The 22,049-nt window shown below is 54.6% G+C and overlaps 9 protein-coding genes and 1 non-coding gene across 10 annotated transcripts; 3 read left to right on the top strand and 7 right to left on the bottom strand.

Moving 5' to 3' along the window:
- Positions 1 to 728: 728 nt before the first annotated feature.
- B0I36DRAFT_365955 (uncharacterized protein) lies at positions 729 to 4,526 on the bottom strand (the record flags this gene model as incomplete). The annotated part of the gene is made up of 2 exons (XM_046159219.1): positions 729 to 1,791; positions 1,858 to 4,526. 2 exons carry the CDS (start codon positions 4,524 to 4,526, stop codon positions 729 to 731), a joined length of 3,732 nt encoding a protein of 1,243 aa, XP_046009599.1.
- Positions 4,527 to 6,844: 2,318 nt separating this feature from the next.
- On the bottom strand, positions 6,845 to 7,826 carry B0I36DRAFT_330545 (uncharacterized protein). The gene is made up of 2 exons (XM_046154849.1): positions 7,449 to 7,826; positions 6,845 to 7,372 (listed from the first exon to the last, which is right to left on the bottom strand). The coding sequence occupies exons 1-2, from the start codon at positions 7,705 to 7,707 to the stop codon at positions 7,143 to 7,145; spliced, it is 489 nt and encodes a 162-aa protein (XP_046009598.1). The 5' UTR covers positions 7,708 to 7,826; the 3' UTR covers positions 6,845 to 7,142.
- Positions 7,827 to 10,045: 2,219 nt separating this feature from the next.
- B0I36DRAFT_248541 (acyl-CoA N-acyltransferase) lies at positions 10,046 to 10,651 on the bottom strand (the record flags this gene model as incomplete). The annotated part of the gene is made up of 1 exon (XM_046150394.1): positions 10,046 to 10,651. The coding sequence occupies one exon, from the start codon at positions 10,649 to 10,651 to the stop codon at positions 10,046 to 10,048; it is 606 nt and encodes a 201-aa protein (XP_046009597.1).
- Positions 10,652 to 11,242: 591 nt separating this feature from the next.
- Positions 11,243 to 11,314, bottom strand: B0I36DRAFT_t131. Its single transcript has one exon. It is a non-coding gene; the product is annotated as a tRNA-Thr (tRNA).
- A 1,000-nt stretch (positions 11,315 to 12,314) lies between these two features.
- B0I36DRAFT_157816 (uncharacterized protein) lies at positions 12,315 to 12,959 on the top strand. The gene has a single exon (XM_046148617.1). It carries the CDS (start codon positions 12,424 to 12,426, stop codon positions 12,880 to 12,882), a length of 459 nt encoding a protein of 152 aa, XP_046009596.1. The 5' UTR covers positions 12,315 to 12,423; the 3' UTR covers positions 12,883 to 12,959.
- A 381-nt stretch (positions 12,960 to 13,340) lies between these two features.
- Positions 13,341 to 15,139, bottom strand: B0I36DRAFT_330530 (uncharacterized protein). The gene is made up of 3 exons (XM_046154848.1): positions 14,597 to 15,139; positions 13,839 to 14,527; positions 13,341 to 13,640 (listed from the first exon to the last, which is right to left on the bottom strand). The coding sequence occupies exons 1-3, from the start codon at positions 14,736 to 14,738 to the stop codon at positions 13,572 to 13,574; spliced, it is 900 nt and encodes a 299-aa protein (XP_046009595.1). The 5' UTR covers positions 14,739 to 15,139; the 3' UTR covers positions 13,341 to 13,571.
- Positions 15,140 to 16,276: 1,137 nt separating this feature from the next.
- Positions 16,277 to 17,163, top strand: B0I36DRAFT_249415 (glutaredoxin; the record flags this gene model as incomplete). The annotated part of the gene is made up of 2 exons (XM_046150474.1): positions 16,277 to 16,784; positions 16,844 to 17,163. 2 exons carry the CDS (start codon positions 16,277 to 16,279, stop codon positions 17,161 to 17,163), a joined length of 828 nt encoding a protein of 275 aa, XP_046009594.1.
- A 16-nt stretch (positions 17,164 to 17,179) lies between these two features.
- B0I36DRAFT_157745 (uncharacterized protein) lies at positions 17,180 to 18,424 on the bottom strand. Its single transcript, XM_046148616.1, has one exon. It carries the CDS (start codon positions 18,251 to 18,253, stop codon positions 17,516 to 17,518), a length of 738 nt encoding a protein of 245 aa, XP_046009593.1. The 5' UTR covers positions 18,254 to 18,424; the 3' UTR covers positions 17,180 to 17,515.
- Positions 18,425 to 19,175: 751 nt separating this feature from the next.
- On the top strand, positions 19,176 to 20,539 carry B0I36DRAFT_157725 (uncharacterized protein). Its single transcript, XM_046148615.1, has one exon. The coding sequence runs from the start codon at positions 19,309 to 19,311 to the stop codon at positions 20,407 to 20,409; it is 1,101 nt and encodes a 366-aa protein (XP_046009592.1). The 5' UTR covers positions 19,176 to 19,308; the 3' UTR covers positions 20,410 to 20,539.
- B0I36DRAFT_157724 (Brix domain-containing protein) lies at positions 20,540 to 21,897 on the bottom strand. Its single transcript, XM_046148614.1, has 4 exons — positions 21,815 to 21,897; positions 21,575 to 21,756; positions 21,435 to 21,503; positions 20,540 to 21,344 (listed from the first exon to the last, which is right to left on the bottom strand). Exons 1-4 carry the CDS (start codon positions 21,826 to 21,828, stop codon positions 20,671 to 20,673), a joined length of 939 nt encoding a protein of 312 aa, XP_046009591.1. The 5' UTR covers positions 21,829 to 21,897; the 3' UTR covers positions 20,540 to 20,670.
- Positions 21,898 to 22,049: the final 152 nt, after the last annotated feature.

Genomic DNA, 22,049 nt, shown 5'->3' with positions numbered 1-22,049 from the left:
AGTGGTCCTGCAAGCTGACCACTCAGAGCGGGCTATGCTTGACCAATACGGAAAGCCATCTCCTGCACCAGAGCCTGCGAAACAAGAACAGTTCGTCACAGAATTTCCGTGATTGTTACGGAGCGTGGCAGCTTTGCGCAGTCGCAGCACCAGGAAGGCCTGGCTGGCTTCATCTTGTATTTAGTGCGTCGGCCAAACTGGACCCTGTCTACGACGGGCTTGCCTCCGCCAGGGCGCATTTGGCGTACACTATAACCAGAAGTTCCTCACTTCCCCATCTGCCAGTGAACGACGCTCCCGATATGAGGAGGTCCTTGCGCTTCCCTGGATCATTCTCTTACTGCACTTGTCCTTCTTCTGACAATGCCTATGTGTGGTAGACCGACTCAGTGAAACAATACAAAATACCCCAAAACGCCGAACATATGTTGTACCTTGGTTTCTGTGGGCCGGGGTGGAAATGCAAGAATGGCCCGATGGCTCGACCCAAAATGTAAAAGTCATGAAGAAAATGCGCCGACAAAGCACCCAGGAAACAGGAAATGATCTTAAACTCCCAACACCACATCATGCCTCAATCACCCCTAATTTCAGAGAGCTGCAAAAGCAAAGGATATAGACGAATGCGTGAGGCTGGCGTCGGCATGCAATGGAGCTTAGAGCCGTGGTGATGGCAGACGTCGGCCGAGAAAACAAGACGTCGGTGCTGGAGAATATTTTCCCACATCTCAGTGCTTGCGAAAGCCTTCGACACCCAACGTTGGTACCTCGATCTCGCTGAGACCCATGACACCTTCATCACGTCGTCTGTCCACGAAGCCATTGTACTCGCCTACCACAAGACCCCACTCTGCAAGAGCCCGACCAGCATATTTGACGCCGAGCGCGAAATGACCTGATGGTTGCATAGGCTCGGTCTTTGGCTCAACCATCATGTACGAGTTTTGTGTGATGGTATTGCGAGCCTCATTGCGCGCCATGTCGACGGCGACTGTACTGTCCGCGTTGACCGGCGGCTCCATAGTATCAGAGGGACGGCGAGGAGTAGCCTCTTCGTCAATGGGCAAGGCGTTTCTCGCTGCCTCAATGAGCCCCGCACTCACACTGCCGGAGACAGCTCGGTGTGCTGCTGGGCGGCTCGCTGCAGGAAGTTGCCCCTGAGCTCCGCTACGATCGCGGGAATTGACTACGGCCTGTGCAGGACCAGGGAGCCGCGGCCGTCCTAGTAATCGGGGTAGAGGGTGAGGCGTGCCGGGGGCATTCCAAGACAAAGTGAACTTGAATATGTACTGCACCGCTTCGTAAGTCGGAGAAGAGCCCATGCTGTCGGCATCGGAGGCGGTGATCTGGTAAGGCTCTGACGAAATCGGCGCCTTTGGTGGGGGAAGGGGTCTCATGCGCGCATTGGCAGTCTCGCGACGGAGTGACTCGAGGTCTTCTGGTGCAGGGTTGCTACCTGAGAGAGACATTACTTTGCCAAATAGCCCCCATTTCTTCTTGTACTGCGGTGGCGCCTCGGCTTCGGGGATATGTATTGCATCGAATGATGTGGCAGGGCCGCTCGGAACATCGGCGTGCGAGCTCTGGGGCGAGAATTGATCAAACCCGACAAGCAGACCGTTCTGAGGAGCAGGTACTTCATGCCTGATGATCATGAAGCGCTTTCCAGGAGTTGGATATGACGGTGCGGTCGAAGGGGGGAACTTCCCTTCGTTCTCTGCTGACTGACGAAGCCACAAGTAATGAGACCAGACCATTTTCAATCGAGCCCATACAGCCAGGAAGATTCTCCTAGACAGATCTAGGATGTCAGCAAACTGTGAGTGTGTACCAAGCACACTTGATGTTAAAACTTACGCATTAGCCTCATTCGCAGCACCAGTGTCCCTACAGATTCTCCAACATAATAGTCGCATGTAGTATGCTCGTACCATTGGACACCAATTGTTGAAGAACGTGCTAAACACTTCCTCCGATATAAGCCAGTCGTGACACACGGTATCCTTGCGAGATGGGTCGCTGACGACCGTGTCCCAGATGGAGAACAGTAGAGACAAAACTCTGATCTCGGACATGGTATTGTTCGACTCCAAGATCTTGCGAAGGACATCAAGCCAGAAATTCCAATCACAGTAAATGACCCCGGTATCGTCAAATCTTGCGAACTCTGCGTATATGGGTAGCGCTTCCTCGAGGAAGTCGCATATCGTGAAACATGCGTTATGATTGAATTGCGACGTGCGCTTCGCAGTGGATTTCATGATTGACATGAAAGCTTCCGCGAAAGTGTGTCGGGCTTCTGAAATGCTCTGTGTGGGGATATGAAGAAAATCGCGGAGCAGAACGATGAGGCGGTTCTCGCTCATGCCCTTGAATGCATTGTTGTTTGGTGACGGCAATATGGACAGCAGAGACGTGTCAGCGCCCTGATCAGCATCCATGAGTCCTGGGCCGGGAAGAACACCGACAGCAGCTTGTCGATGAATCGTCGAGTCAAGAACGGACAGGATCTGGCTGTTGACAAGCACAAAGGCAGGAGCACGAGCTTTTTCGACGAGAGGTAACCCGGGGGGGATGAATTCTTCGGCAAGGATGAAAAAGTACTTGCAGAAGACGAAGAACAGGTCGCTGTCTCTTCCTTTCCACCGGGAGACCCAAGGGCCGTGCCATTGGGTTTTGGTCGTTCCAAGTGGCAGAGGCGCAGGTCGTTTGAGCGAGTCAACGCTTGATTTGACAGACGACCAGCCAAGATCCTCCAAATTGGGAGGGAAAAGCGCCACAATGTCATCGCTCTCGTTTTTACTTCTTCGTGGAAGTCCAAACTCGTCTACCACGCGGCGAATCATATCTGGCGTGAGGCCCCAAAGCCTAACGAGCACGGCTGCAACGTCCGGACAGAAGAAGAATGCATAAGCGCAGGCTTTTCCAGCAAAGTTCACAAGGCTGAGCGGCGCATGTCTGTGGGACAGTTTGTCGATAATCAGGACAAGTTGGGCGACAAGCTTCGTCGTGAACATGGTCCGCACGTTGTGGTCTGCTGAGTCGGCCACGAATGACGCCTCACTAGATTCGAGTGATTCGGATGAGGAGCCACTTGGGGGCGACCGCACCCGTTTGCGAAGCCTTTCCTTCGGGCTACGGTCGGTCAGAGCACAAAAGCTTGAGGTGCTGAAACGCCATTCCGGGCGGATCATGAGTAAAGTGGCGGCTTCGTAGAGACAAGGCTTGTCAACGCCTGGTACGGTATGCTGATCGCTCCCTTGAAGCATGTCGAGAATACCGGTCCACCACTTGTTGAGTATGACGGCTCGCTTTTCAAGCTCGGTAGGGCGCAACTGTTTGTTGGAAGGATGCAAGCGGAACTTGCGGAGGAATGGCAGCAGTGTACCGCGCACGACGGTCGCTTTGGCGCTGACGGGCTTTGCCTGGAACTTGGCAAAATCAGTATCCAGACTTTTGAAAAGTGACCATAAAGGGTCACGGAGTGCAGCCGGTGTGCTAGCGATTGTAAAGTCGTCTGGCGCGGTGCTATTGCTGGTTTCCGAGGCATGAGAAGGACGAGCTTCGATAGAAGGCGGGGCCAGGCTCGTGGTGGACGAGCCGGCGCTTTCCTGATTCAGGGTCAGGGGCACTTTTGACGGTATAATTTGTTGTTTCTTCCTCGAAAAGTAGCCTCCAAGCTTGCCCATTGATTCGGTCGACTTGCTGCCTTCGTTTCCGCTACCAAGACCGCCAGAACCGCGGCGTGCTGACTTTTTGAGCTTTTGGAGCGACGTCTCCGTGGCTGACCGTGTGAGTGCCTTGGGACTTTCTTGTACGGAACCTAGTGCCACATGAGGTGGCGCAGAAAGATCGGGTTGTAAAGCGCCATCATCCTGTTTGTTTGGAGACGGACTCCTTGCGGAGCTGCCCAGCCATGAACGCCGCGCAAATGCGGCTGTGAGCGAACCGGAGACGGCTCTAGGCTTGTCCTGCAAGTCCCGGGGGTCGAGTCGGCTCGAAGCAGTTGATTTGGTAGCATTTGACGACGAGTGATCAGCCTCACTGGGAGCGCCGGGGAGGTCGGACTCGTCCCACTCCGGAGAGGATCTTGATACGGGCATCCAGGAGACCGGCCGAGCAAGGATGGAGCGCCGCTTGCTCATGCTGCCCATTGTATGCAAGCTGGGCGCCAGGCCCGATGCTGAGATGCTGGGTCGGGAGCGGGCGTGGATATCATCGGAGGACTGCGCGATGTCTGCGTAGGAGAGAGAGAAGGAGGTGTCGATGTCTGCGTGGAAGTCGAGGGAGACGCCGTCGCCAAAGAGGGGGAGGCTCGGGAGGCTCTTGACACTGAAGGAGCGGTCGCGCGGGGCCTTTGCAGGCGCAGTGAAACTGGGGAGCGGGTGTGCGAGGCCGGCGAAAAGATCGGGGGCGAATGCACTGGAATGCGGCAGCAGGGAGGAGGATTGAGGGTGGTTGCCGGAGGAGCGAGCCGGGTCGGGCACGGCGGGCGAGGCCGTGAGGGCGAGGACGGGGCCGCTCATCTCCTGCCGCCACTGTGTGCAAACAGCCGACGACGCAACACTTGTGCAAGCACGCAAGCAGGACGGGCGGGCCTAACGAGGGTGACGATGTCGTTGACGACAGGGACGGGGCGGCGAGCGAACGGAGGCAGGCAAGCAGGTAGGCAGGCTGGACGGACGTGCAGGCCCGGCTCCAGCGGGCCTTAATAACCAAGGATACGCTATCCTACCTTGAACCTTGGTGAGCTGCAGGCTCTGCTGCGAGCTGGGGCGCAGCGGTGCTTGCACCACCTCATGACGCGACCCGGCGCGGCGCTAGAAGGGCTGCTGTTGTCGACACCGCCATCCATTTCCACCGCCTCGCACGGGGTGGTTGGGCCGCCCCGGTCTCGGGTGGCCCGGTCGTCTGTTACCAAGTTTGGTGGGGCACCTCAAAGAGGGCATGACAGTATAAGGAGGTTATTTGCTTTGCTACTTGATACTTGATCTGGCTGCAAGACACGTCGCTGGCACGGGTCAGCGGGTGCACCTGGGACGGCCGCGAGATTGCAGCTTTGCACCACGCGGACGCAAGCACGCAGTTCGAGAACGCACGCTCCAGCAGTCGTGGGCTCGCAGTCTCAGCAGCACCCTCAGCCGCCCCGCATCTCATCTCCGGCTTCTCGACTTCCTCTCGTCTTCCCGTGGTGGTTGACGTCCGCAGTCTCATCAGCTCAGCCCCGTCGGCCGCTGGCCCAGTAGCTTGGTGCAGCTGTCAACTCATTAGTCCCGTTGTCAGTCGGCAGAAATTGCAATCGGCGCCTGTCAAGCGCATAATGACGACAGCCCACGTCTTCTCGGCTGTCGCAGCATCCGCCCGGGGTCTCGCCACCATGGGTGCTGGCCGCTTGGCCAACACCCCTTCAAACATCAGCTGCTTGTCCTGAATCTGATTGCCCTCGTTGGTGGCCCCAGCTGTTTGTCGTCCCCAAGCCATGCGAATACCATCCATAGGAGTTAGTGAACCCACAAGCCAGCGTGTCGACATCCATCCGTCAGTGGACGCTCTAGCGGCCGCCTAGCGTGGGACGCACCATGTCTGTGCCTCGCCGCCAAGCACGCCCGAGTCGGGCGGGAGCCTGGCCGCCCCCGTCTCTGGCGTCTTTTCTGTCATCCTGGCAGCGACCATTCTCGTGGTGAAATTGTTTCCATAGTTCGACAGTCTAGCTATTTGCAGGCTAGCCCATTCTCAACGAGCAGGGCGTTCGATGAAGCCCTCGCCACCACCGCCCAGAGTTCCGCGGCCAGGGAGAGCTGAAACAGAGCCAATCCTGACGCGTGCTGACCAATGCAGCAGAGGACGCGTATCAGAAAGTCGGAGCCCGTCACGAGGATCCCTACGATGTTGCGGTGGCAGCGCTTGACTGGCGGCACCTTGGCCATGGCCAAGTCCTATCCAACTTTCCCTGGCACTTGCCGCAATTGCCATTCCACGCTTGTCGCATTCTGCTCCCACGATCGGCCTCATCGGAGCTACCAGCGTTGCATTGCAGACTCGGCCCCTGCCTAGCCTCGTCTTGGCTGAGGTGGCCCCGTCGGTCGATCCCCTGGGCGTACTTGGATTCAGATGGCCGCACTGGGCTCAAGGCCCAATTCTGATATTTGCTCATGTTGATTCGCCTCAAAACGTCTATCTCCAATGGCTAGAGACTCGCTCGCACTTCGCTCCGTGGCCACTAGTAGGCTTAGCTTCCACGACGGTCCAATTGCCACTAAATTGTGGGGGTCTTTTAGATGATTCCCCCTTTAGCCACAGAAGCAGTCAGCCCAAATGTCGTGCTGTGCGACCAACAGGAGCAAACCCACGACATGGCCACGTCGAAAGTGTCGATCTTGGTTTTCTCGACCTCCCAGTGCACGGGGTAGCTCGGCGTCCATTCATTACTTCTGACCACGCCGAAATGGATGACCTTTGAGTTATTGCCGGCTGGGTGAACCAGGACTCTCAGCTAGGCACCATGCGCTACCCTCTATACCACGTGTGCAGGGTGTACACTTGTTGAGGGTGAGCTAACAAACACAGGAACGGATAGCATGTGCAGCAGCTCAGTGTTGCAGTAAATATCCTCGTTCTGGACTCTTTCCCGCTCAGCCCGCTTGAGCGGCTACAACAGCAGGGTTCAGGGTTTCACGTAGCACCACACGATATTTTGGAGTCCGTGCCTCGGGCGGCCGAAGATTCGTCTGTTCATTCTTCTGGTCTGGCATGACCCTTGCACATTCACTGGTAAATCTTCATATGTGTGCGCGATCCAGTCGCAATGCATAAGGCAAAGGCGATGACCCTTCACCACTAGTATGCCAGCTTCGGTCTCTTGTCGATGCTTGCATCGTCCAGTCTTGGTTTGTTAACTGCATCTCCACTAGTGAAGGTGGGTGCAACAACACAGTTGCCCTGTTCCGGCCATTTGAGGTATATGCGAGCTTGCGCGGCACTACTGCTGGGAGGCATTCCACTGCACTCATCATCTTCTAAAGAACAAACCTCTAGAGCACTACACATTATCGGAAAGCGCCATGTTCCTTTCATGCTGCCTCTCTACAATATACAAAAGGACTTTCACCGCGCATGAGGATATCTCATATAGGTGCCAGTGGTCACACACGTACGGACCGACCGTCCGCTCCTGCTAGAGGGGGAGGGGCCATCCTTCCGAATCCATGAGCAGTGAACATGCCCACGAATGGTCTTGGTGGAACTCGGGCATCAACAAATGGCGGCCGTGAGTGGTGCAAACAAGTCTGGTGATGCAAGCAATTGAGGGACCCCTGGTCGTCCCTGGAATATGGCGCACTGCAGATGTAGCACCATTCGTGGCCGCAGATGCCTGAAGACACAATTTAGTTCTCATCTCTATAGGATGACGCCGAGCCGACTCGCAGCTGCATGGAAGGGAGACTTACAGGTGATATGATCGCAGCCACTGTATTTGTGTATATGCCGCTTACACTTGGGGCACGGCCTCGTCGTTTCCTTGACCTTCTTCCGAGACGCCTTGTTACCTCTGTGCTGCAGCTTGGTTCGCTGGTCGTACTCGCGGCACGTCTCGCCCTTGTGCCAGGGGATATCGTGGCTCACGCACATGGATCGCTGGCAGGAGTGGCACTTGGCTCGGGAGCAATTCGCGGGGTAGACCTGGCCGACGTTACACTGAGTATTCATGCACCATCGGAAGTTTGGGACTGCCGTTAGAGCTGCCCTTGTGACAAGATCATCGTACCTGTTGATAGATGTCAGACTGAGCTCACCATGCTGAAAGCAGCTGTTGCAGATGAAATAACATATGATGGACACGCTCACCTCCTGAAAGTGGATGGTTTGGCCAAGCGGGCCACGTCATCAAATCGCAACAACGCCGGACACTCCGGACATCTCAGCCTGTTCCAAGTCGTTGTCTCTATACACGCAGAGATCCACCGTGCAACGCAATCTCTGCAGGTCAAGGATCTGTGCTTACATGCCGATGTGACTTTGCCCGGTGTTTCTGCCGGTCGCTTGTCCTCGTGGCAGACGACGCATGTCCGAGAGGCAAACACCAGACTTGTTTCGGCTTTCACAAAGAGGTCTTCCGTGCTGCGGGCGAAAGTAAGGCGGACGATCGAGCCGCCAGGTATTCTTGATCGGTTTCCAAGCTTCTTGCCTTTCTCATCGTAGCTGGTGGGCTCGTGCCATATCATCTCTGACTCTTGTAATCTGGTGTCTCCCAAGGTCGACAACACTCTTTGGAGAAACCATTTCTTGATCGTGCGGGCGCTGATAGTGCCATCAGCCGCGAAGCGCGGCCTCGAATAGACGAATTCTTGTCCAAATGCATGGACAAGGATACTTTGACCAGGCGGCAGAACATGAATAGAGAGCTGCTGGCAGAACCGTTTGTTCATCAAGTTTTGCAGCTGCCACTCGCTCCCTGGTACCGGACCAGCCTGTAACCCTCCGACCATGCACACCTCAACCTGAGTGTGGTACACTGGGACCGCATCTGCACGTCCAATCATCATATCGGCGATGATTTGACGTAAGTCTCTGGTCGTTTTCCCGCTTCGAATGTGTTCCTTGAGTTGGCAGAGCTGGGCTGGGCTGATCATATGTCGCTTGTGGTGCAGGTGGATGTGCAGATCTCCATCTGGACCGCTAGGAGCCATGACCTGGTAGTGTAGTCTTTGAAGCTCTCTGATATCGATCTGCTCGTCCGCGATTTCCCCGTTGTTGATTATACGTATCTGGGAAGCATACAGCGGCGTCTCTTCCACATGTGACAGCGTCGCGGCGACATGTTGTCGCAAGCTACTCAACGTATGTAAATCCGTATTCTTCACTAGCATGGGCGCTCTTTGCGTCAATACCGTGTCGAGGTCGACCAGTTCGAGTACGTCTTTTCGAGAAGGCTTGGATCTGCGCAAATTTGGGTTCGCTCCGAGCTCAGCAGCACCAGTAGACTTCACTGTCTTTCTGGGAACTCTGCCACCACGAATCCAGTCAATGACAGAAGGTGTGTGAAGCTTTCCGAAGGCCATATCTCAATCCTTGTATGTTCTGGCTTCATACAGTACACCTTGCGAGGTGCCCTTACCTACGTGGAGATTGATAAGGCAAGGCTATATAGACCGGGCGGGGAACAGCGATGAAATGGCCTGACTGCAGGGCTACTTTATTGGCAAAGAGTTCGCATCAGAGTCCATCCTCGGCATATGCGCGAACTGCGGCGGAAGTGCCTGCGCGGCGGCATAGATCATGGTGGTAAGCATCCCCAATGTGGCTTGCATTGGCGCAGCACCCAACACCGAGGTAGTGTTCGGTGTTGCATAACAGAATGCAACCACCACCAATCATAGCGGATGCCGCGCCCTGCAGACCGCGCTGTTGAGTCGGTCATTAGCATGCAGCATGATGGCTGCCGTCAGGCGTTTCACGCAGCTGATAAAGGCTTGATAGCTTACAGCTCACTCTCCATTAAGCTTCGCCGCCATATCCGTTTGCCTGATGACAACTATGCGCATCTTGTATTGAGTCCCATAAAGACTCGTTTCCAGTCATTTCCAGAACCATGTTCAAGATCTCGCAGCTTAAAAGCCTCAGCTATGCTAGGTCACTTTGACACACATCGAAGACATTGGTGGAAGCGAATCGGACCCTTGGCCTTGCTCGGCAGTCGATCGAGTGACATCTAGTTCCCGAAAGTGAACAGACACAAATTTTAGCACTTCAAGCTTTATCCTTTGCATGCCATGGACCCCGTACAGATTAGGTGCCACGACCACACACGCACAAAACCAGCGATACATGATTCAATTTCAAGAGCCGCCTGAAGTACTGCAAAGCAATTCAGTATTGGTGGTGTATCTAATGCATGAAACCGCAACTTTGAGATATCATTCTGACACAAGGAAGACCCCCTTAATCGTTGGCCCTTGCATGAAGAACTGTTGAGCAAAGACCGATAAATGTGCTGGACGCGTATCTTTCAGACAAAGTCAGCTCAACTTTGATTCCAATTCGGCCATCAAGTATTGACTGGAGTGTCCCGACTCGCACGGAGCGCCTCCCATTCTTCCTCAAGCATGGAGAATAGCAGCAAATCCCACCATCTACGCTCGTGGAAATGGCACTTTCTGAATCTGCCTTCCAGCACGAAACCGAGCCCCTCGTACAGGTGGCGGCCCTTTTCGTTGTATTCCACGCAGCCAAGACTGATTGAGTGGATGTTGGCCCTTAGAAATGCCCAGTCGACCGCCCAGTTGATCGCCTCGCGGCCATAGCCCTGGTTCTGGTGTTCCGTGGCGATTGACAACGATAAGCAGGCTAATCGGTGATGGTGGCGATAGTTGTCGCTCGCCTCATCGTCAAGGACAAGCACACCAATCGGCGTAGGCTGCACAGTCTCTGACTGCGGCTTGAGGCAGATGACCACGCCGAGCAGCGACTTTGAAATGCCGCTCAGGTGGTCATCACTCTTGGTCTTTGTTTGCGGACGCACAAGATTGGAGTCGCCGAGGCCGAAAGTAACTGGATCGCTCCGGATGTGCTCGTGGTACCATGTCTTCTCGGCTTCGGTGTCCTCCACTGCCCGGTATGAGAGCCTCGCGGAGGTGAAGGCTCCAGCCAACATGGCGTGATGGTGCTTGTGTGAGACGACTGAACCAGGAGGGGTTGCAGGTATTCTGTGCATATGCTCTTGCCAGGCGAGGCTATATGTATATCGGTGGTCGCCTTTCAGAAGGAGTGACGACATGTATCTTTATGGTCATTTCCGCAAAGCCGTCATGGCATACATATGCTCCCGCATGGCGAAATCGATTTGGACATTCCAGCCAGGGCATCAAAAGATGCATGTTGCCAAGACCACCCAGCTTCAGCTTATGGGAACCTGCATTGAGGCTGAGCCACCACTAACTCGAAACGTCAGAATGATTCATAATGAGGTCTACCTGGGAGGCATTTCAAATCGTTGTAGCCGACTTCGATGCTACATCTAGCGAAACTCGTTTGGCCCAATCTGTGCTTGGTCATCAGCCATCTCCGAGTCGATGCTGATGTCGCAACATCGTACTACTGGCCATGCAAACGCGTTGAGATTCATGACACAACGATGGCATAGTGGGACTTCCGTGGTGCCCAAGGCCATTGCAAAAAGACATGATGCGTCAAATAGGCGACAACGATGTTATAAGGTGTTGCAAATGGCAAAAGAAATAGTCAATGCCCACTACTGGAGTCGAACCAATTGCCTCCTCATTACTAGTGAGGCGCTCTACCGATGAGCCAAGCGGGCTGTTTATCCATTTGATGGGAGCTGGAGCCAAATAACACGATTCAAGTAGACAGAAACCAGGGTGGAGGAAAAAGGGGGAAATGGGTCCACAAGTTGCAGGCCAGGGATTCCAGGGTCTGGGCGAGGCATGTCCATGTGGGACCCGCCCCTGTCAATATCTGCGCTCTGTAAGCCATTCAATGTTAGGTTTTGCACACCGCAGCACACTCAGAAATAGCACCACCAGTCAATGGAGATGGGCTTTCAATTGCACACGTGCTATGCAGGGGGGGCTTTTCATTTATTTGTTCGACTCATGAAAACTGTAAGTGTTGCTATTGCCTAATAGCAAGGTCATTAACCGAACGTTGGTTGATACGGCCTCCGGCTCGTCCAACTGAATGCCTTGAATCCAGCTCCCAATCCGTCTGCTCGTCCAATGGTGTATCATAAACTCAATAGAGATCAAAATCAAAGCACAACGATAAACCACAAGATTTACGCATGAAGCCTCAAATGTGTCCTGGCCGCGCCTCTCTGGGGTCCCGCTTATTTGAAGACATTTTTGAGGCGCTGGCCCACAGACTTCTTCTTGCTCTCATCCGAGCTGGGCTCGCAGCTAACATATTTGTCGTATGAGTAGGTTGTGTAGTCTGAGTAGGCGGAAGCTGCAGATGAAGCTGGCAACGCGGCGTCCTGGGCCTTGGCAGCCTTGGCGGCGGCCTTCATGCGAGCCTCGCGAGCCTTCTTCTCTTCGGCTTTAGCCCAGATGACCTCGGGCGGAACCGTCGACATGGTTGTGTTGTAGTGGTAGTTCTTGCAGGTCCGAGGTGCATATTGCGATTGCGGGCTGCGGAAATCGCTCCCAGGGGAAAGGGCCGAGAAGGTAGTGATGTAACAGCTTCGGCACATTTTGATTCGACTTGTTGGATAGAATGCCGGTTTGTTTCGATGTTGAGGGAAGCGTACGAGACAACCTTGCAAGTGTGTGTGTGTAAAGGGTCGCAGAGTGTATGTGTGATGTTCAACAAATTATGAATGTGAGGCGGTCCAGAGTGATCTGTAATAGAGAAGGCGATGATGATTATGGCGATCAAGTGTCTGATGATGATGATGATGATGATTGATTGATGGAGAGGAGTGGTTCTGGCCTGGAAACAGAGGCAGCAGCCACATCTATATATGCCGAGAATAGCAGACAGCCTCGAGTGAGGTCGGCATCGTTGTTCAATAAGCGCTATGGCAAGCGCAGAACCATTGGCTGGGTGCTAGACGCAGCCTCAGCCGAGTCACGCCCACCTTCGCCGAAGCCGAGAAAGTGTCAGTCTTGCATGCTGGAACCCGGCGGCCGGTGCCCGGTGCCCCACTCCGTCGTCCCATGGGGCTGGTTCATGCCCCGGGCACGCAATTGCGGTGCTGGCTCAGCTGTCAGGGTTTCTGCCATGCAAAGACATCTCCAGGTTCCCACCCAAAGGGCGCAGGCGTCGAATTGGTCAGCACTGCTGGCTCGGCAGCTTGACTTCATATGTGGTGCACAACAGTCGCCTGATTACACACCTGGCGGCGTGAATACCCTTCGCGGCTGGTAGGAAAGCCCCCTCACCATGGTTGGCCAAGGCGTGGTTGCCTGGCGACCTGGACGAACCTTGATCGGTGAACATGGCGGGGGAAACACATGCTTCTAGCTCTGGATCCAACGGATCGCCCATCACGTACATCCAGAGTTGGGGTTCATCAGGGTGCCTGGTCAGCTAGTATGCCTGGTGCTAGTATGCATGGTGTTAGTATGTGTGGTGTTGGCATGCCTGGTGTTAGTATGCTCAGCCCACGCAGAATGAGTCATCGGCCAGTATGGTGTGACACCTGCTGCACTGCTGACACGGGGATGGGCGTTAAGCTCCATCACAACTGAAGGCTGGGGTGGTGGATGCCCTGAATCTTCGTCCAGTGCCGCTCCGAGCCCATAGGGCGCGCCCATCGGCCTCGGCCTCGGCTTCGGCGGGATCCCACAGCCAACAGTGGCCTGCGCATCCTGGCACAACCACCTCGGAACGGACTTTGAAATGGTTTCGTCATTCGCGCATGGCTTGACCAAGACACACAATCACCCTCGAACCAGGCACCAGAATCTATTGCGATGAAAGCCCGGACCAGCCCGCAGAGGTACAGTGTGCGGTAAGGAATATATTCTTGCCCGGTAGGCTTGTCCATAAGAACTCCCGGAAACCACCAGCTTCTGCTCCATTGGCACCTCGATAACCCTGGGCATTTGACCCCCCTAAATGGAGAATGCACTTACACACACCTCATATCCACCTTGAGGTATCCATTGCCGAACATACGCAGCGTAATGTCCAAACTTCGTTCCGCATACTTTGATAATGCTTGCCCAAGTCTACTTCTTCATATCCTTGTGCACAAGCCGGCGAACAATCTCAAACATGTGCATCGTAGTTCCGTGCTGCGTGTGCGAATCCGCGACACCACTGTTCTTTCTCGCAAGCTGGCGGAATCGGTCAAGTACTGACATTTTGAGGCCTGGTAGCACCCTATCCTTCCCAGTCTCCCAATCAGTCAATTCTTTCAGCCCCGCCGCCATCAAGCCGCGTTTCAGCTTCTCCAAACGCCCGCCAGGAACAGCGCTGGCTGCGATATGTGCCCAGAGGTACCAGGAACCGTGCCGCAGTATGCCCTCCTCAAAGACTGTCACTATTTCCCAGTCGATAGGGTTATCAGGCGGGATGGGAATACTACCGTTCGGGCCTTGTCCTTGCTGAATGTACCCAATCGAGAGTATTATGAGCAGGTATAGAAGACAGCTTACACCTTCGAGAGTCAGTCCCTGAATGTAGGCTACCTGTTTCGACCTGACAGATGGGCACGGACGCGAGGTTCCCGTCGTGCTAGTAGCCGCAATATCGGCGATGTCATCGCAGTATCCAAGTGCTTGTTTCAGCAGCGGAACGAGGTGCCACAACTGTTGGCCGCATGTCAATGGTCGTAAGCCAGGGGGTGCTGAGAGGTCCAAAAAGCCGCTGCGGACAAGCATGTAGTCGATCCTGGCATGTCGCAATTCGAGCTCACGGATAAACCCATAGGTGTCGGCTGGAATGATGCTACGGTCCACCTTGTTCGAAGAAAGGATGGCCAATTTCGATTGCTTGGGTTCCAGCGCAGCGGTGCGGCGTTTACATATTGATCGTTCGAATTGGCTTGTTAGGCTCGCCACTGTCTGCGATTCACGACACGTTAGGTCGGATGAACATCAGAATTCCGATGTTATGGACAACATGCCGCGTACCTTGCTGCACGAAGAGAATTGCATCATTGAAGCGGCATCGAGATGTTCGTAAATTTCTAGCCATAGCTCCGATGGCAGTCGTGTCTGCGAATGTGCCTGAGTCACACCAACTTGCGTGTCGAGAGAACGGGACGTTGTAGCCATGTACGCTCCGGGGCCAGAGGCTACGGATTCCTCAAAACAGTGACGGGATCAAGCTTTCGTCGGCTAAGCTGGTCAAAGTTAGCGATAATAACTGGATTGCTGAATAAAACACGTCCGCAGTGGTGGAAGGTCGGGTTTGCTACAAACTACTTGATGGATGCGGCAGGAGCACTTTATGTACACTACCTTCCGACAATTCAGACAGAGACACCTTGAGGGAAGGCAACGGCGGATGCTTCATTGTGGTGTCAGTCCCTCTGCCTCGCCGAATGATACTACGAGAAGCATTCAGAGGTGATATGGCACATGACGAAGGAGCCATCAAGGTTGTTATTGTGCCATCATGCATGGTGGGGCCCTCCAGCGCCTTATGGCTCATGGCTCGGTGCCTTCATTGTCACAGTGCCGGGGCATGGTCCCCCTGCCCTGTGACGGGACACGAAAATATCGCAGAACCGGATCGTGCCAACCAGAGATCCAATACATACCAACAAAGAGACGAGTTCGTTGGATGACTGTGCGTGACGCAAGTATCATCGCTGGCGGCTTTGCCGACGTGGCAGGTGACAGGATCCACTGCCTGAGTTCTCAAGATGCATTTTAACAGAAGGATCAGTGGCACTTCAATTGTCCGACGGTCCAGTATCTCAGATTTGAATATGAATAGATAAATGCGCAAGATCTTGTCACGACGTATGCCTTGACAAACACAGGCTAGTTTGGTTCCCGAATCGGGACAACCAATTCCAATTAAGAGTTGAAAAAAGGAAAAGAGAGAAAAAAAGCTGCATTGTTCTTCCGGAACTCTGCAATACTTATTACCCGAGTCTCTGATGAGCCCGAAACCCACCATGTCCTTTCACAACCTGTATCACCTGTTCAAATGATGTTAATTGTGCCCGGCTCGGCTTCGGGCAAGAGGCGTGGATCGACTGGGATCCACTCCCCCACACGTTGGCTGGGTGGGGACGCGACAGGCCCACTCACTCGTCCTGCCAAACGAATGTACCTATATCCCTTGTGACGCTTCTTACGTTGACAATTGAGCCCTCTGTCGGACGTCCAATCGAGTAGCATCTATTGCGCATATGTGAAAGATTTAGCACTCAGCCTGTTGCACCCACGCGCACCGCGACCCTCCGACACTCTCATCACGCCGTCATCTCGATAACTACGTGTCCACCACTACTGCGCGCTGTCGCAGCGCATGCGAGGTACAGCCGTCCCTTGCTGGCCCTGGCTGCGGGTCTCAACCTTTACTTGTCATCGTGGCCTCCGCCGTCTGGCTCTGTCTCATCTTATCGTTCACAGAACTGAGCTCACCTGCTTCCAAACCACTGTCGATAACATTGCCACCTTCTGGCCTAGCCTCCTCATTTCGAACACCACAAGGCCTCGATAAGCGCGAAGTCGAAAACCCCTGGCAGTCACGACCTTGGCGACGCAAAGCACCTGCAAGGTCAAAGTGTGGACACCGGCGCCCCCGAACTCACCTGGTCTACACCTGCGGCCCGATATTCCTCGAGGCACCGGCGGCGATGCCTTCGGCAAGGAGGCTCCGCCTCCTTTTGGTGGCCGTCATGGCCGTTGTAATTACCACACTGTTCTTCACGTCGAAAATGCGCCAGAACACAGTCCAGGACACCAGGACGATACAAGACTTCTACCACAAGACCATGAATGCAATCGACCATCACCCTGTCGGGCAAAAAGCCGCCGACAGTCCAGACACAGTCATCGAGCCACATATCAAGGACAAGGATGGCGACGGCACAGTTGATGAAGATGACATTCAGCTCGCCAGGGAAATGTCGGAGCGCCTGCGCGCCGCCGAGCAAAAGGCCAAAGACTTAGCAAACAAGAAAGCTCCTCTCAAGCCAGATCACCCGGACGAGGTCGTCGGTGTTGGCTCCTCAGCTGACGGCCAGCACCCGAAGAGTCCAGAGGCGCTCCAAAATAAGGAGAATGACGAATCTCGCTCGGAGGGGTCGGTCGTTGACACCGAGGTTGACGAGGCCATGGATAGAATACTCAAGAAATCGCCCAGTAAGATTTCTCCCTCCCACAATCTCGACACGAATGTGTCTGTCGCTGACTATGCATAGTCATCATTTTCTCCAAGTCGTATTGTCCATACTCGAAGCGCGCGAAAGCGATTCTCCTCACGAAATACACAATCGATCCACCCCCATACGTCGTCGAGCTCGACGAGCATCCACTCGGGGCAAAGCTTCAGGCTAAGCTCGGACGGATGACAGGACGCAAGACCGTGCCCAACATCATGGTCAATTACAAGAGTGTTGGCGGTAGCGATGAGGTTGCGGATCTGCATCAACGGAAAACGCTTGTAGACAAGTTCAAGAGCCTGACCAGTAATCGTGTTGTTATGAAGGAACGATTCGATTCAGCCAGCGACGACTCCTAAGTAATGGCTGGGTTCAGAGCTGTTGGCAACGCGTGTCACTCAAGCGGTTCCAACCTCTGCGGCAATGCTATTTACTACCTAACCAAGCTTTACCTTCATACTGCGCGATCGAGCAAATACCAATAATAGTAATAACGTGGAAAATCGATATTCATCGCAGCGACAGAGTTCGAGTAGGCGCGACCCCCTGTACAGAGCATACCGGAGGACCAGAGGCACAGTGGCAGCACATGTCTCTGGTGCCTCCAAAGCCACTGCGGCATCGTCGTGTATTGAGACTTGAGTACCAGTATGGCTTCATGTCTTTTCGCTATCAGCCACGGTGATGAGTACACTCTCTGGGCGACTGTCATCAGCTGGTGGCGTTGTCAGACTCCTGGCTGGCCATGTACTCTTTCCACTTCTCGATTACAGGTTTCTGCCACTCGCGAATCTCAGGCAACAGCGCATTCCATCTTTCCAGTGCGTCCGCCCGCCACACCTCGTTACGGTCGTAGAATTCTTCAAACACAGGCTTGCCATCCTGAAAAGGTCCTTGAAAGTCCCGCCGCGACCTGGTGAAGATGTGCACATCCGGGCCAATCAACCATGCCTTGTCGAGGGTACCTCCACGCACATATTTGACGAACGGCCCACTGGCATACTCGGAGTATACAGCCACAAAGCAACGAGGACAACGGGCAATCCACTGGTAGAGTCCAGATTGGGACGGTGTCTCGACGACGAGTGGTTTGAAGATGCCATCTGCGTCGGGGTAGAGGCCGAGACTGGCTGGTTTTGGCAGCTCGGGAAGGCAACGTGAGGCGGCTTTACCAGCTTCCTCGTCGGCTCGGCTTAGGGGTACCGTGTTGTGCTTGGCTGGCGGGAGGCGACGGAACTTGGCCTGCTCTATGATTATGTTGATGGCTTGCGTGCCGCCACCCTCGCGGGCACACACAGTGCAGTGGCAGTCGTGTACCATTAGAGGGGCAGCCAGGATGGCGTAGCGGATTAGACCGCACGAGCAACCGCCCTCGAGCGGAAAGCGAGACGGGTCCTGATCGTAGTGCAGAGGACGAGGCTGAGGGGACGGGGTGGTGTCTGAAGCCATAGTGGCGAAGTAGGAAAGGGCTGGAGGATTGCGATGCGTTGTGGTTCGCGGACAGATTCGGGCCCTAAAAACACTGGAAGGGGACGCAAAGCTTAGAACGAGAAGGAAGTAAAGGAATAGAGGAATTTACGACAACCGAACAGAAGGGCAATAAATAGGCTGACACCCCCCCCCTTCCACCTTCTTCTTGTGCATGGCCGATATCACCAGACCGGGTTAGGCCGGGGAGCACCATTGCCGAATTTGGACAGCAGCTTCGCAACGACTGGGCCAGCCGTGGCCATCCTGCGCAAATAGCACCACGAAGACAATCGAAGAACGGAACGTCCACGGTAAAAATCACGCACGGATTCGAGATGAGTCTTGGGCTCTAGCAATCAATAAAAACCCAGCAGGTTGATGATCAAGGTCAGTCGGGACCCGTCGGCTTGTAAGGTCCTTATGGAAGGCTCAATTATCTACGGCGGAGCAAGACCACAGACCCGTGCCTGAGACCCACTGCCATCCTCCATTATTTGAGGGGCAAGCACACGGAGCTGACGTCCGGTTTGTCTGGATTCTGTACTCAAGCGTACCTTACGCAGCCCGGTGCAAAGGCTTCGGCCGAGTTCAGCTCACCAGCCGCAATCCGCAATCCGCTCCGTGAGCATGAGCGCACTTGAGAGTAAAGAGGACTCTGCCGTGGACAGACAGCAATTATGAAGAGAAACAAGCATACGGTAGGGTGCAAATCGAGGGCATGCGTCGAGCTAGGATTTGCGTCGGACACAATCGCTGTGCGACACAGAGCATAGCGAGAGGTCGCGGAGAAATACGGGGCCCTCCCGGGTGGGCAATGGAGAGGCGCCGTATTGGGTCTTAGTCAGGGGTTGTGGGCAAGAGTCCGGACATGGGCAGCAGCCACTTTTTGCCAGGCATTGATTGCATTTCCAACTCGGTCGTTCTTCACCAAAGGCTGCTGCACCTCCAGCATCCAGCAGCATCACCGACAAAGACAGACATTGCCAGGTGACCGCATCTGCCTGCTAGCGTTGAAGCCTCTCGCAGGCTTCCCCATGCCACGCATCACCCCTCTGCGCGTGGTCAGCCTGCTCCCCCTCGCCTGGCTGAGCCTCATCACCACCTGGCTGGTCCTCCCATCTCCCGGGTTCTCTCAGGTCGCCCGCTCCACCTATGTCGACTCCGCACTCCGCCGTGGCCAGACGGTGACTGCCGCCATTCCGTCCCGGAAACATGGCAAAGGCTTGCTGATAGACTGGCGGCTCGAGGCCGACGCAGAGACTGACAGCGTCTTGCTTCACATCGGCAGACGTAACCCCGTCAACCTTACTGATGCTGCTCTTCGTGGTGCGCAGCATTTCAGCAATGCCGATGGTCCTTCGCAAAACGACGCAGCTGATGGCCAGAACGTCTCTGTGCCCTTTGTCAGCGAGCTAACCCGTGCCGACGTTCGTCACGGGGAGGAGGACGATTTCTATATCATGCCGTGGTTTGCCTGGACAGACAAACTACTTATCAACTACCAATTCCGCCATGGCACCGACACGTTGGAACTCAGAATGGTTGTACCTGAGCCACGCGTAGTGCAGATATGGAGAGATGTTACCGTGTTGCACAATCTGACCAGCCTCGCCGACATTAAGGAATTCGACCGGGAGACGGGTCTTCTTGCGACGTTTTGTAACGTCCCCGTCGCAGGCTTTGCCGGAGCCCATATACGAGCTGCCATCTCGAACATTCGCACCACGAACCTGGTTGGCCAGCTCCCATCGCGCACATGGCCTATTCGCTACATTATTGCCCAGCCTCTCTACGTCCCAGTCTTCTTCCCTTTGAACATCTTGCGCTTATTCGTCATCGGGCCAGTGTCGCTTAGTGTGTTCTTTGCGGCATGTCTACTCGCCATATTTTTCAAGTGGCAGCAAGCAAAACGTCCACCATTCAGGGAATGGATTGCGCAGTTTGCCTCCTCCGTCCTCTGCTGCAGAGCACAGGCGAGAAAGGCTCGTAGACGTGGCATATGGGGTCCCAGCGGTCCTGTAGCGGACGAGGAGAGCGGCCTGCTAGGCAAGCATCCAATCACGACCTTTACGACGCCGCTAAATGCGGTGTTCAAGCCTACAAAGTCGCGCCCGAGGATATTCGAGAAGGCATGAACACTTCAATTACCATGGCGCATCTAGTCAGCTCTTCTGCATAGTCACGCATGTCTTTCCTGGCGAAACTGAAACTCATGGCTACACACAATATAGAATACAGAGATATTCAGAAGGTCAAAATGTATCCGATTGACAAGAAACGCCAAAACGCCAGGCTGGATAGCAATGCAGAGGATAATTGCTAAGCCGTATGCCAGACCCAGACTAGCTCTATATGTGTAACTCGCCCAGCCTTGCAGAATACTCGTTTCGCTGATTCTACTTTTGTTTCTTTGATGACTCGCCGGCCTCTTCGACGTCCATATCCCGCGAGCGCTTGAGACCCTTCATCTTCCTTGTCTGCAACTCGCTGAGATCCTGCCTGCCAAGGTGGATCCTGCCGAGCTTGTCTCCCATCGTGTCGGTCGAGATGTTCTTCTTTGTCTTCTCCTCGTTCGTCTTGGGCTTCTTCATAGCCTCCTTGAGCACGGCCTCGTCGGGCTGCTGCGAGCGGCCGACACGGAAGTCCATACGCGGACCCATCTCTTCGACCTCGACGCGGGGCATCTTCTGGCCGCTGCGCTTGGTCGAGATGAGATAGAGGCGCATGTGAATTTGCGGCTTGGTGTCGTCATTGCCAATCGGCTCTTCTGCTGAGATGGACACAATGTACTGGAGGCCCTCCACGTCGATCTTGTCACTAACCTCCCCCTTGAAGAAGTCGATCAACATGCTCTTTGCCATGGTGTACTCGTTGGCGACCGGACTCTCGAAGACGGTGCCAGTAAAGGAGATCATGGGGCGAAGGCCGATGGCAAATTTGCGGCCCTTGAATTGTGAGACGGCGCGGTAACTTTCGGGGTCGAGGTGGAGCTCGAGCATATCGAGGACTTTGTGCGCAAACATACGGACGAAGGTCAATGTGTGTGGGCGCTTCTTGGAGGATGAGCCAACTGTCATGCGAAAGACGAGGCAGAGGTTAGCTATCGAGACTCGCCCTCACAGATTCAAGTGATGTGGACGCCAGGTGAAGAGGGACTCACAAACGAATAGAGAAGTATCGTTCTTCTCGGAGAAGAACTCGAGCGATGCAGCATTGTCAAATGGATGGACTATTGGCGAGTTAGCAGCTGACTCTCTTTGCGCGAACTCTGCCCCGTCCGAGGCTCTGGGAACGACATACTGTCGTTCTTCTTGGTGAATTTCTTGGCTAAAGGCTGCCTCAAGGAGAACAGGTCGGTCATTGCATCTTGGACGAGCTGCGAGCAGGTTGTCCCGCGGAGGAAGAGGCAAGTCTTGGGGTTCTCGATGGTCTTGGGTGCCTTTTTCTCGAGGGCGCGCTTCGAGCGGGCATTGCGGGGTTTTCTGTGCTGACAAGTTAGCAGCTGTTGAGTACGAGGTTCAGACGGGGAGCAAGACGTGCATCTGTCGGAGCATCGTGTGGGCAGCGTCGTTGCGCGTGTTGTTGTCAATGTGTGTAGACGGTAGGTGTGGCAGAGTTGCGATCCGCAGCAGGCGTTGGACTGAAGTCGAGCTGCGCAGGTGTAGAACATTTTTGTCTTATCAGTGTCTTATCGCTGTTATCGGTCGGGCGGGACCAGATCTGGGGCCAGGTCACGGCTTGGCACTAGTCTGGCACCATCCCAGGTCGTGCTGGC

This window comes from Microdochium trichocladiopsis, assembly GCF_020744255.1.
Source record: "Microdochium trichocladiopsis strain MPI-CAGE-CH-0230 chromosome Unknown B0I36scaffold_8, whole genome shotgun sequence".
In the NCBI taxonomy this organism is placed as follows: domain Eukaryota; kingdom Fungi; phylum Ascomycota; class Sordariomycetes; order Xylariales; family Microdochiaceae; genus Microdochium; species Microdochium trichocladiopsis.
The sequence above is the reverse complement of the archived record's forward strand: the minus strand, read 5'-3'. Positions and strand labels throughout refer to the sequence as shown.